The sequence below is a fragment of the Xiphophorus maculatus genome, chromosome 4, assembly GCF_002775205.1.
Source record: "Xiphophorus maculatus strain JP 163 A chromosome 4, X_maculatus-5.0-male, whole genome shotgun sequence".
Classification (NCBI taxonomy): domain Eukaryota; kingdom Metazoa; phylum Chordata; class Actinopteri; order Cyprinodontiformes; family Poeciliidae; genus Xiphophorus; species Xiphophorus maculatus.
The window spans coordinates 13,254,246-13,266,657 of NC_036446.1; the positions used below are offsets into that span (position 1 = coordinate 13,254,246).

The 12,412-nt window shown below is 36.5% G+C and overlaps 1 protein-coding gene across 1 annotated transcript in view; it reads right to left on the reverse strand.

Moving 5' to 3' along the window:
• Positions 1–548: 548 nt before the first annotated feature.
• The window catches only part of tspan15 (tetraspanin 15), a 47,866-nt gene continuing 36,002 nt past the window's right edge, over positions 549–12,412 (reverse strand). Inside the window, exons 5-8 of the mRNA XM_023332707.1 lie at positions 9,533–9,646; positions 9,040–9,090; positions 8,544–8,660; positions 549–3,667 (exon numbers count right to left, since the gene is read on the reverse strand). Of these exons, the coding sequence (XP_023188475.1) occupies positions 3,506–3,667; positions 8,544–8,660; positions 9,040–9,090; positions 9,533–9,646 (444 nt within the window). The 3' untranslated portion in view covers positions 549–3,505. The remainder of the gene's footprint in view (positions 3,668–8,543; positions 8,661–9,039; positions 9,091–9,532; positions 9,647–12,412) is intronic.

The following is a 12,412-nucleotide window of genomic DNA, read 5'->3' on the forward strand; positions in this document are numbered from 1 at the left end:
GAGCTGGGAGTGAGAAACCCGTTTTACGTCAAACCAGCTTGTCACCGTTTAAACCAAACAGTATTAAAAGTGATCCTGATCCGATATCACATTCTGCAGTCTGACACACAAACTGTGCTGCTGTAGTTTAACAGAGAAAAGTGACCTATTCTTTTAAAAAGCTCACAAGAGCTCACCTCTTTCTCGCTGGCCATGGAGGAAAAATAATCATCTTCTCGTTGGCCGCAGTAAAATATTTATGGATTTCATTCAGCAGGAAGTCCAGAGAGCAGCAGGAGTGAGAGGAAGGAAGAGAGAGACAGATAAACACTAAACCACTCTGGACACTCCCCACTTATCACTCATGCTGCTCTTACGTGGAAAGCAGATGAAGTCTTGTTTATTCAGAGCCACTTCTGAGAGGAAGAGCAGACGGCACTCTGTGCTTGTAATGTGAACTCTAATGTGGAAACTTGAACAGACGTCATTACGCCTAAAGTTTTTATCTTTCTCCTATTCAGGAAACAAAACAACATACAAGTGGTGGGTCTAGCATGTGTACATTTATTAGATCATTTCAACACACGTAATAATTCTTAGTAATCTGTTCTTTAGTTCATACATAAGTTCATATATAAGGTTTGTTTACTTTGACATGAAAAATGTAGAAACTAAGTACAAAGGCCGCCCCAGAAAATGCACAGTATGGCAACAACCATCATTTATTTAAAATCCCTTTTGAGAAAATGTATTTTTAATTCCATCACATTCAAAATGGAAGCCAAACAATAACACCATGCATTGGGTTTTATTTACACCGTAAATGGTCAAACTATGATATTTCTCTAAGTTTAAGTTGGCACAGTGACTGAGCATTACGAACGAATGACCTTTGACCCAGATTGAAGTTGTCACAGTACTGAGAGACTAGAATGTCGTATTCTTGTACATTTTAAATTTACAGTGAATTTTATTGTTTTATTTAATATACATGCATAAATGGCTGCACTGGATTCTATTTAAGGGTAAAATGGGATAAACCTCTTAAAACTGTTTGCATTAGCATTATAAAGTCTAATCAGACCATATGTAACAGTCTTACAATAAAACACACTGAAGATTGAAGTTTTAGCTCAAAAATCAAACAATTTTCAGAGGTTATGAATATTTTTTTAAGGCACTTTGTACACAAACTTTACTGATATGAGACATGAGCAGAAACTACAAAACTGACGGATCTTTAAAGAGAAACACTGCAGCTTTAAGTCGTTTAAATTTACAGCATTTTCTTCGTTAACATGTTCATATTGATACTTTTATCGTTTCTTTATGAAATCCAACCTGTTCGTCACTGTTAGTGTTGTGAACGGAGTTTACTGGAAAGCAGAAATGGTTACGTCGTCATAAATTACACATTTTCAAAGAGAAATGAATGGAGTGTTGCTTTATGTGGAAAATACATGTAGCTTTATTGTTTTAGTAGAAAAAAGGCAATACACATTTAAAACAAACAACATTTTCAGCTTAAAAGTTCACAGGTGTAGAAAAATAACCCCTCATGTCTTGTTAGTTGCACCATGAGGAAAAAAAAAAGATATAACCCAAATTTACTTCACACTAGGATTGTGTTAATTAAACCACCTAATACAGATATACATATGAATATTAATGTAGTGCAAAATCAGACAAAAAACTTAAAAGATTTATTTTTAATCAAATTAATTCCCTTTCGATCCCGTCGTCTTTAAATTACCACCAAACCAAAGCCCTTTTAACAAGCACACCTTAAAAATATGAATCTTAATCAAGCATCGCAAAAAGAACTTCAAATCAAATGCGATCGATTTCAAGGAGAAGAAATTCGCTTATTTCAGAAAACTCAAGAACAGACATTCAAATGTTACAAGCACAAATAATAATTTATTGGCACCTCAGGTAAAAATGCTCAAAACTGTAGAATAACCTGTCAAACAACCATTTTGGAAAAATAAAACTTTTAATTTGAACACATTTATTACAGGGTGCATCTATTAAGATAATTGTTAACTTGAGATCGTCTGAACTCCCAATCAGAAAGCCAACACTTCCCGTTTCCCTGGGGAATCAATACAGTGTAACACAGAAGTTGATTTCATCAAGCCACTTGTAAACATGCATAACAATCAAGTCAAAGAAGTGAAAATAAACTAAATAAAACAACCAACTCCCTCTGAAACTCATCATTAGAAAAATGCAGCAAGTAGCACCATTTTGGGGTCATCAAGTTTTTAAAACAATTTTCACAGAGCGAGTAATTTGGAGTTTGACTGATTACAAAAGACTCCTTTTCTGTCCGTTAAAATGAAAACAACAAACATGTTGAGTTCGCTAAACTGAAATTATTTGCTTTTAGTCAGATGACAGTAAGATTATGGTTCTTTGGCACCTTTGAAATAAAAACCTGTTGGACCTGAAAACATGTCGTCACAGGATCTTTAAGCAGAAAAATGATGCAAAATCAACTTTTCTTTAGCCCCATCTCAGTTCCCTCAGACTTAAATCTACAGAGCGGAGAACATGAGAAAACTCAGGAGAGATTTTATAAAGACTAAAACATTAAGACTAAGCTTTGTTTTATAGCCAAGAAGGGGGCTCAAAATATTTCTAGGAGCATCAACAACTGTAAAACTGCTATTTTTCTCAAAATAATTATATCCTAATTTAATTTATCTATGACTGAACAGATGTATTTAAATTAAAGGTTGTATTTTTCTAATTTATAGGAGTAATATTACTCTACTGCAACAAAGGATGAATTTATTTAAAGGCTTTATGAACATTTTTGGCGATAATTGTAAACATATGCTGGAAGGAAACCTCATCTAAACTGGCAAAAAATATAATTTGTTATGCTAATGTTGCTTTGATGGAAAATTTTTGTTAGCCTGCATCTTCAGCTCAGCCAACTTTATAATTAGTTTGCACTGCATAATAGAGAGATTGTACATACTTAAAGCAGGCTGAAGAATCTCATTTTGTATTTGGAGCTAAAATCTGTCTGCTACTGTTGTCACATGAAAACCTGCTGTTGACCCTGAGATTACTATTTGATATAGCAGTAACCATGCCTCTACTAGTAAGACATGCATTTATGTTTATAATGATTAAAATGGCTAAACTTGATGAACTCCAAACCAACATCAATACTGCATTTTACAAATGTTACAAACTAACCTTGAGCTAAATTGAAATTTAGGATATTAAAGTTCAGTAACAATGTCTTAAATCTCAACAGGCTTTACAAAACTGGGCAGCAAACAATTACCAAAGGATTTAACCCTGGATGAGGAGAAAACACACAAACATTTGAAGGCGTCATCAACAAAACTCCTGACAGATGTACATAAAGTCTTTGGTTTCTATGTTTATACATGAGACAAAATGGAGATACAAACAACAGTTTAAGAAAGGGGAAGAAAAAAAGAAAGAGCTGAATCTATTTGGTTTACTGACCACGCAGTCATTCAGCTGGAGTCACTGTTTGCGTTTACTTATTTGGCATACACTTATACCATTTGGAAATCCGGCCCCGCTTAACATTTGAATTGTAAGTCAGCTGCTCCTTCACTTCGTCAGGCTGCTGGTCCCACTCACGTTGCGTTTCTAAGACCTGATTCCTGTACAGCCAGGTAACGAGCACCCCAAAAAACTAAACATAGACAGAGAGAGGCAGTTGGAAGTGAGCGTAACTAATGCATTCAAGTCTGGATTTAATTTGTCACTTTCTGTAATTTAGTCTTGCAAAGAAATCAGAAGTCCTTTGTTTTCGATTAGCAGTCTGAAAGTTTATCCAAGTGCATCTCAATAACATTGGGTCAATAAGAAGTTAGGCAGTGGGCTGGGCTTCCCTGGGGTTGCTAGGTAACGGGAAGGGCTTCCCTGGGGTTGCTAGGTAACGGGTAGTGCCTGCTGTTGTGTGACGCTACATTTCAGAGGTTTTTGAAACAGGTCATTTTCAGACACCAAAAAACATTAACTTGCTGCCAAAAATGAGCCTGGTGGATATTTTTTTAAGTGCTTGGTTTGTTTTTTTCAAAGCAATAGAGACCCAAATGAAAGCATAAAAACTTGAAAAATGTGAATTTTGCATAATTATTTCCCTTCAAACGTGTGTGCCGTTTGGTAACATTTTCTAAGTTATCATCAAGTACACTCATATTGTGTTGTGTTGTTCAATTTCAACAACTGGACACAGAATAGGTGTTAAACCAATGACCAATAACTTCACTTCTTGGATGTGCTCAGTTTTAGATCTCCACAGGAAAAAACAAGATTAAAGCTACAGCCATTGTTGTTTTGTTTGTTTGTTTAGTTTACTTAACAGGGATACAAAAGATGTTTTGAACCAGACTTGGCTCAAACCACTTTTTTTTTTTAAAAATCTGTGGAGTTGCACGGAATTGTGTAGAATTGAACACAAAATGTGTCGTCCTTATATAGTCACATTACTGTGTATAGACAAAATTTGCGTTGATATTAACACACCTGTTTGAAGATTGTTTAATTTTCCTGCCTATACCAAAACTTTTTTTTTTTTTAAACATGCCCTTGTCTGACATTTCAGGTTGCCAGGGTAGATTTGCTCTAAAAAAAGATATCTGGAGATGGTATCCTAATTGCATGGCTGACTTTATTAAATCCACACTGCATCCAGCCTCAAAGTGGGTTGGCAGCCTTGACGTAATAATAACCTGTGTTTGTATGACCATAAGCCATTTGGTCTATATGTGTGTCAGTATATGTGTGTGTGTCTGGGTGAGCGTATATGTAGAAATAATTGTGTTGAATGTGAACAATACAGCTGTGGAATGAAACAACAAAGAACAGGCGGCCTCGACTCCAAAAGGCCGCAGCACCGCAGGTAGAGAGATAAAGGCAGCTCTTAAGGCCAGCCATGCGCTCCCACACAGGTAGAGCATCAATAAAACTAAAGTGCAGCAAAGACGCAAAACATGAGATGTCAAGGCGGGGACTCAGTGCCCCCACAGCAACAAGCAGGGGAGTCAGACTGATCTCCTCCATGACGTGCTGCACTGACACAGTAATTCATGCAAAGGAGCCCAGACAAAGTATTGAGGGAATAAGATGTACATTTCTGTACTGCATAGGGATCCAAAGAATATATTTCCAGAATTTCACTGAGTTCGCATATCTTGCCTATTGACCCTTTGCACATTCTTCAGAACTTGGACGTCAAAACAACCTAAGCCTGTCAAAAAACAGACACCTGTAGCCTAATATCGCTTCTATTTGACTTCACTTTAAAAATCGTCATAGGATGCTGCGCAGTCGGCTGCACAGAAACGGATGAAAACCAAACTTGTCGGTGATGGATAGCAGCCGTCAATCATAATGATCTCGGTGTAATTGCAGATCTGCAGAGAACACTTTTTACAAGGTAAGAAGATAAACGTTCAAATACTTTATAAGTAATTATGATTAGAAAGATATCAAATATTGCATTATGGAGAAGGTACGCGGCTAATCATTGGTAACCATGGAAACAATGGCCCACCATCATGTAGCCATGTAACATGTACGAGAAAGACTGATTAGCATTTTGTCTTTTGTATGCTTTTAATCCTGCTCCGGTGTAAAGGGAAACATGTTTATGACATAGTGACATAAATCATGTGGTGTGAATTCAGACAAAGTTGATAATTTGATCAACACGTTAAAGGAGGCAGGAAGTATGGGTCGGTTTCTAAGCTAACCATTTCAAATTTCTGTAAGTCCCGCCATTTACGAGCCTCAATCAGGTGCGTTACGTTCAAAAACAAATCATCTCGACACAAACAAGTAGAAGCCGTGAATAAACTGACAAAAACAACTTGGGAAACCAATTTCAGTCGCTCTGTTCAACACTCCTGTTCTTCACTTCTGACATCTGTATTGAATGATTAAGTGAGGTAGTTGCAAAGGGTCAATAGGTACTTCCACAGAGTGAAAGAAGCATATTGTGAAACTATTCAACATGCTGCTGAACATCAGCAAACAAAGAGCGAATAAATAATAGACTAGATGCGTTTAATTTATTTATAATACACTTTGCATCTGTGCTCATACCGTTTTTATTTCATTGCATAATAATTGTGTTGTGGTGCTCTGCCCGTGCCTGCAGTCTACACTATTATATAGCTTAGCTCGGTGTCATATCGTAAGTGTTTCATATCAGTTAATATCAATAATTATTGCTAATGTTTTTTGCTTTAAATTTCTGAAATACTCCCAAACTTTCCTGTTTTATCCACAATTTCTTTTTGAGCTGTTGTACTCATTTTCTCATTTTGCTCCAAGCTGTTTTTCTTTATTACTTTTAAGCAGTTATGAGAAACAGTGTCAAAATCTTAAACTGCTGCTGTGCCAGTTACTCAAAAGGTTGTTGCCAGGTAACCATAGAACGAGTGAGTTGCTAGGTAACCAAAGGGTGAGTTAGTTGATTCCACCAACCTTTGTTAGCTGGCCATGAGAGGTTGCGCGGCTAAAGCTTTTCCTCTGCCAACAACCCCCACAATGCTTTGCATTTGTGGATCAGTTCAGTGAAATTAATGAACATTCTATCAGACATTATCTATTGATATTGATCACATGTCTATTGTGATATATACTGTTACTGAGATATTTTGAATATTTAAAATGTCTTCAAGCTTTCTGAAATTTGAGAGGGTGTATTCACATTGTTATGCCATCGTCATTATTTGAAAATTGTCTCAAAATGACAATATTATCGTTTATCATAATAATTTCTGGGGCAATTTATCATCTAGTAAAATCTGTTATTTTGACGGGCCAGGACAGAAACTCTATTATGCTTCTGGAAAGAACAAACCAGCAACAGCGAATCAATCAAGGTTAAAAATAAACTTCTTTATGATTTAGTTCCTTTTGTAGGAATGTGTCAAATGCTCAATAAGTCATGTTGCATCTGCTGCAAATTTCCTGTGAACAATACACTTGATTGAATTGGGTCTTGTCACTTGGAATGGAAATGAAAAGAGGAAAATGAAAGTCTTCTGAGTGACGGAACAGATTAATCTGTTTTGCGCCACCTGAACATAAATAACAGTAATGAGAAGAAACCATTATGTGATATCAATGACTGCCAGGCGGCATTTGCTCCACATCGCAGAAACAGCTTGGTGACAACCAACAAGCTTCTTACAGTCGCAGCCAATCAACATTCATGTATTCGTAGCTGTCAAAGGGGCTCATATCTAAATGCATTGTGTAACTTTCAAGAAGATGTACAAGGGCAGAAATGTCAGGAACAAAAAAGGTCCCATGCATCTTACATCCAAACCGTAGAAGACAGATATTTAATGCAGAGTGGGTTAGTAAGTGTCTGTCGCTCCAGAATGGTGTTCTGACAACATAATAACGTACAGTATGTATGCAAATACACAGAAAATGTAAATGAAATGAAGCAGCATTTTGTTACAACTGCCCTTCTGTTTCTCTCACTGCTGATGAAGTGAAGCCGTCGCATGTTCAGGGGAAAAGAGGGAATGTATTTTCTGACGTTTAGTCATCAGATTTGCATCTCAGGCTGGAAAATGAGGACAAATGTTTGATCCTACATGTGTTTCTGAGTCACAGATGTGTTGAATTTTACTTTCTTAAAATGCCTCCTCCTCGTCTCGCTGTGATTTGTGAAGAGGCTGGGACAGCATGAGGCGTGGGAGAGGGTTTGACGCTACACGTTTTTACACCACTCGGGTCGCTGAGAGGTAGTCAGCGAGCGCAAACTATCGGTGGATGCAAAGGTATACAAAATGATATAAAACAAAATTCTATAAACTTTATGTGGATCTTTTATGTTAAAGTATTGTTTTACAAATTAAAATATGAAAAATGTAGAATGCACGTAGTTTTGCACGCCATCATTCTCACTTTTATGGAAGGCTGGAAAGACCGAAATTACTGAATAATGAGACAAAAGCTGAACATTTCCTGTCTAAATACAACATGCTGTCTGTAAAGAAGAATACAGTGACACATGGTGGTGGCAGCATTATGGTGTGGGGAGAGTTTATATTTTAGCCGTTTCATTTTGTTTCAATGCATCATCATCATCATCAGATTTTATGTTGAATACACTCTAAAATAACTGGTTTTATGTTTTTTATTGCAATTACTACAATATGAGGCATTTCAGTGATGCAAAACAAGCATCAGAAAAGCTTTAAAAAGTATCAAAAAGTTTTTCTTTACTCATTCATTTAAAAAATTTTCATTTATACAGTGATATAAATTTAAAGGTATTCATATTTAATGACGTTGATAATTGTCTTGCAGTTTATGAAAAATTGAAACTCACATACTCAAAAAATGAATGGGCTTTGTTTCACCCCCTACCCCACTTTTTCCTTCCACTCAACTTTCCAGTATGATTCTTGCAAAGAGCCCCCTGAACAAACAACTTCTTAAAAAATTATTTTATATCATTATATACAAATCAGCTTTATGTAAGCTATGAAAATATTAAAATCAGCTGTGAAATGTGTGCTGTGCAGTGCATTTTTTACCTGAGGCAGGAGGATAACCAACAACAGTATAGCCATCTTTGTATAGTTGTCCTCCATCCAGTGCATGAACGCAAATGTGCAGCCTCTCGCATAGATATCCTTCATCGCATCTGGCCGCTACAGCAGAGAAAAAAATAAGTCTGTATTTATAAAGAAGATAAATGTCAAAACAAACATCTTTGTTTCCTGTCTTACAGGACATAGAACTTCCTGGATTTTGCCTTAATTTATTACTTGTATTACGGTATGTCCAAGCTGTTATTCTAACTTATACTAAGCCTTGGAGGGATTTACGAGTTGCTGAGACTCATAAATCCTTTACGGGGTTATATCCAGCTACCATGGAGACAGTACTTTTAAACTATTTGCCTTTAATTGGCACTTTAATGAGTCTGCTCGGTATGTCCACCAGGAGAACAGAAAACAAGATAATGAATTGGAGGAACTTTAGTTTAAAGAATTTTATATTTATGTTGATATTTCTATGATCTCTTACCGTTTTATTCAAGACGTCGTGCCCACACAGAGTGTTGACCACTACATTAGGCTGGTGAGATGAGAAGAAGACAAAAATAAATATATATGCATTTCCTTCATAAAATGAAAAATGATTGGATGAGCCAAAAAAACTTTCTGCAGAAGTTTCTTTTCACATTTATAAAACATTTAGAGTTTAATTGCTGATGACTTGAATACTTTTCCTGCCTCTCAAACTCAGCTAACAGATTAGGAAGATAAATTATTCACAGGTTTTTCATAAAGCGTGCATTAAGTGTTGTAATTATTTAACTCGGGTGTGTTGAAGCAGATAAAGGTTGGAGGACACCGGCCCTTAAAGACTGTATTTGAAGTTTTTAAGTATTATTGTAAAAGCTTCAATGAGCCACTTGTAGCCCCAAATTAATATATAAAAACTGTAACATGGAAATGCTGATGTAGCAGTATTTGCTTGCAAACCATCGGTTGTGGTTATAATGTTTCATGCTCACCTGGGTTATACAGCAGGTATATGGGACTCCACAGGCCAGCGGTCCACGTCCAGGACATTTGTGGTATATGTTGACTTGCCAGTCTTGAAAATCTTTACCGCCGCAACACTGAAACTGGCAGAGACAAGAAAAATGGCAGAAATTAGAGGAGGAAGGTGAGAGGAACAGCAAGAGGGAGAGAGCAGGGTTTCCAAATTAAAAAGGAAAGAAAAAAGGTGATCAGAACAGTTTGGAAAACGGCATTAATTTCTGCTGAGCTGACAAAATGCCTGCAACATTTTAGGATGAAATGAGCAACAATTAAAGATTTACATATAAATGAGTGAATGCGCTTCTCTGTGCATCTGCACAGGTGTTTGAATAGCTGGGCAATACGTTATATATTATAGATAATTGTAGCTCAATTTAGCAAGTCAATCACACACTGCTCTCACATCCAGCGAGAGATTTAATTACAACAATTCTACATAGAGCAAATAGCAGTTCACTGCATAAACCTCCCATCATGCATTACTGTATATCCTGAATGAATATGAAAACAAAATAAATGAAGCTTTTAGTTTGTCTTCTCACCAAAAATACTAAATCCACATTCTCTGATCTTTGCTCCACATTCAGCTAACATGCGACAGGAACAAAATGAACGGTTTCCTCCAGAACCAGTATGTGGAATCCAGCTGCAATTTGGTTCACAGAAATAAACACCACCTCAGGATTCCCATTATTGCTGCTTCTTTTTAGGTGTTGCTTGTAAAACCCCTGGGAAAAACAAAACATTACTTCACAAGGAAAATAAATGAGTTCCAATAAGAAACTTAAGGGAGGTAATTGCCTTGACCAAAGAGTCAGCCATTTGTTTGCTGGACTGTTATCAGGTGTGATAGAAAGTATTGGGTGTTTTTTAGCTTGAAAGTCAATATGTCTCATGGTGAAACGTGGCGCTAAAGGAAATGCTAAGTATTCAGATCTGTTTAGCTTTTCCAAGGTTTGGCTTTTAACTACAAACTCCAAAGTATTTTACTGAGATTCTCTTTGATATATGAAAACAAAGTAGCTCATGAATATTAAAGAACGAAAAAGAATATTTATTTTTCTCTAAATAAAATGCTAAAATAAAGGAGTGGAATGCATATGCATTTCACCCCCTTTTACTTGATACCCCTAAAATAAAATCCAGTCCTAACCGGATCACATCCTTCATACCATGGCATATTATGGCCACTCTAAGAAAAAAATTAAATAAAATTACAACTATAAAGTCAAAAGATTATGAGAACAAAGTCAAAGTATTGCAAGAATTAAGTTGTACGAGAATAAAGTCAAACTAATATGAGAATAAAATTGTAGCATTATGACTTTATTCTCATATTTTGGCTTTATTCTCTGAATATTATTATTTTTCTTAGTATGGCTCTAACACTGTTGTACCTTCACAAGTCGAATGTTATTTGCCAATTCAAACGTTTCTTTGCACACACAGAAAGTGCATGCTTTATGTTGTGGAGATTAGCCTCATGCTGTCAAAACAACTCAAAATCGAAGGTGACATGAAGAGGTTACACTTTGTTTTCCGCCTCATCTCCAGACCATTCCCACTGATTGGGATGTTAGCAAATTTGAAGGTCAAGAAATTTGAATTGCTATTGAGAAGCATTTTGTAGTGACAGGTGTTTGAAGTCTCTTTTCTTTCTTCAGAGACAACTGAACTTGAGCCCCTTCTGCCCACCTTTGACACTTTTCTCCGCAATGTTTTACAGAGAAGACAAGATGCTCTTAACCACGGCCAGACAAGCCAATCTGAGAAGCTCAGCTTAAAATTGGCGTAAGAAAAAAAACGTGTAACGTGTGCTTACAGCGGCCATTGCATTGTGAAGGAAAGCAATTGTCTCCGAGTACTAGGCCTGTCACGATAGCAAATTTTGCTGAACGATTAATTGTCTCAAAAATTATTGCAATAAACGATAATATTGTTTGAAGACCTTTTTACACTGAAAATGATGTAGTAATCCATGCGATTTCTTGCCAAAGTTAGATACACTTTATTTTCAAAAGAACACTAAACACTGGAACTGATAAACAAAATAAACAAAACAACCAAAAACAAAAATAAAATGGATTCTCAGTCTCATTAATAAAAAATGTACTGGAAAAAAAACTAAACATAAAGCCAAAGTGTAAATAAATACTGCATTCAACCAAAAGACTGCAGATTATGAAGTGTGTATATTATGTTGCCCTTCAGTAATAATTAGATTTAAATAGAGAAGATGGGCACATCGACTACCTGATGCAATAGTTCACACTACATGATTTTTTGCTCCTATTTTTCCCCTTACAACAATCTTAGATGTTGGTCTTTCTAAGATTGTGTGGTGTGTTACGGTAGATCATCATTGCCGCTCTGATCTAAATCAGGGATTTTTCTCCACTGGGATCTTAACGCAGCCTGTTGAATGTGACAGGTAGCCAATCAGAAAGCGCGGATTCTCCTCCGTGTTTTCTGAGGGGAAACAGCTGACACTGCGCAACCCGAAATCCAGCAGGACATTGGAGATGATATGTGGAAACAACATTAATGTTTATTCAACATGCAAAGAATATAGAAATGACAAGGGGAGGAGTTGGAGCGAAACCGGTAACTTTTCAGCTGTTCTTCGTTAACGTGAAGTAAATAGGTTCTGATGATTTTCATTCAGTCAGGACTTTACGCTGACACTAGCCACATGCATTGCAGGTAGATTGTAGTAAAGCATTGATTAATACCTGGTTTTAAAATTAGTTCACTGGACTTGTAGCCATTATTTTGTGCCCATTGTTGGACACCACACGGCAGGACCGAACCCGATCGAACCGTTATAGCTAGGATTTCTGTCGGCTAAT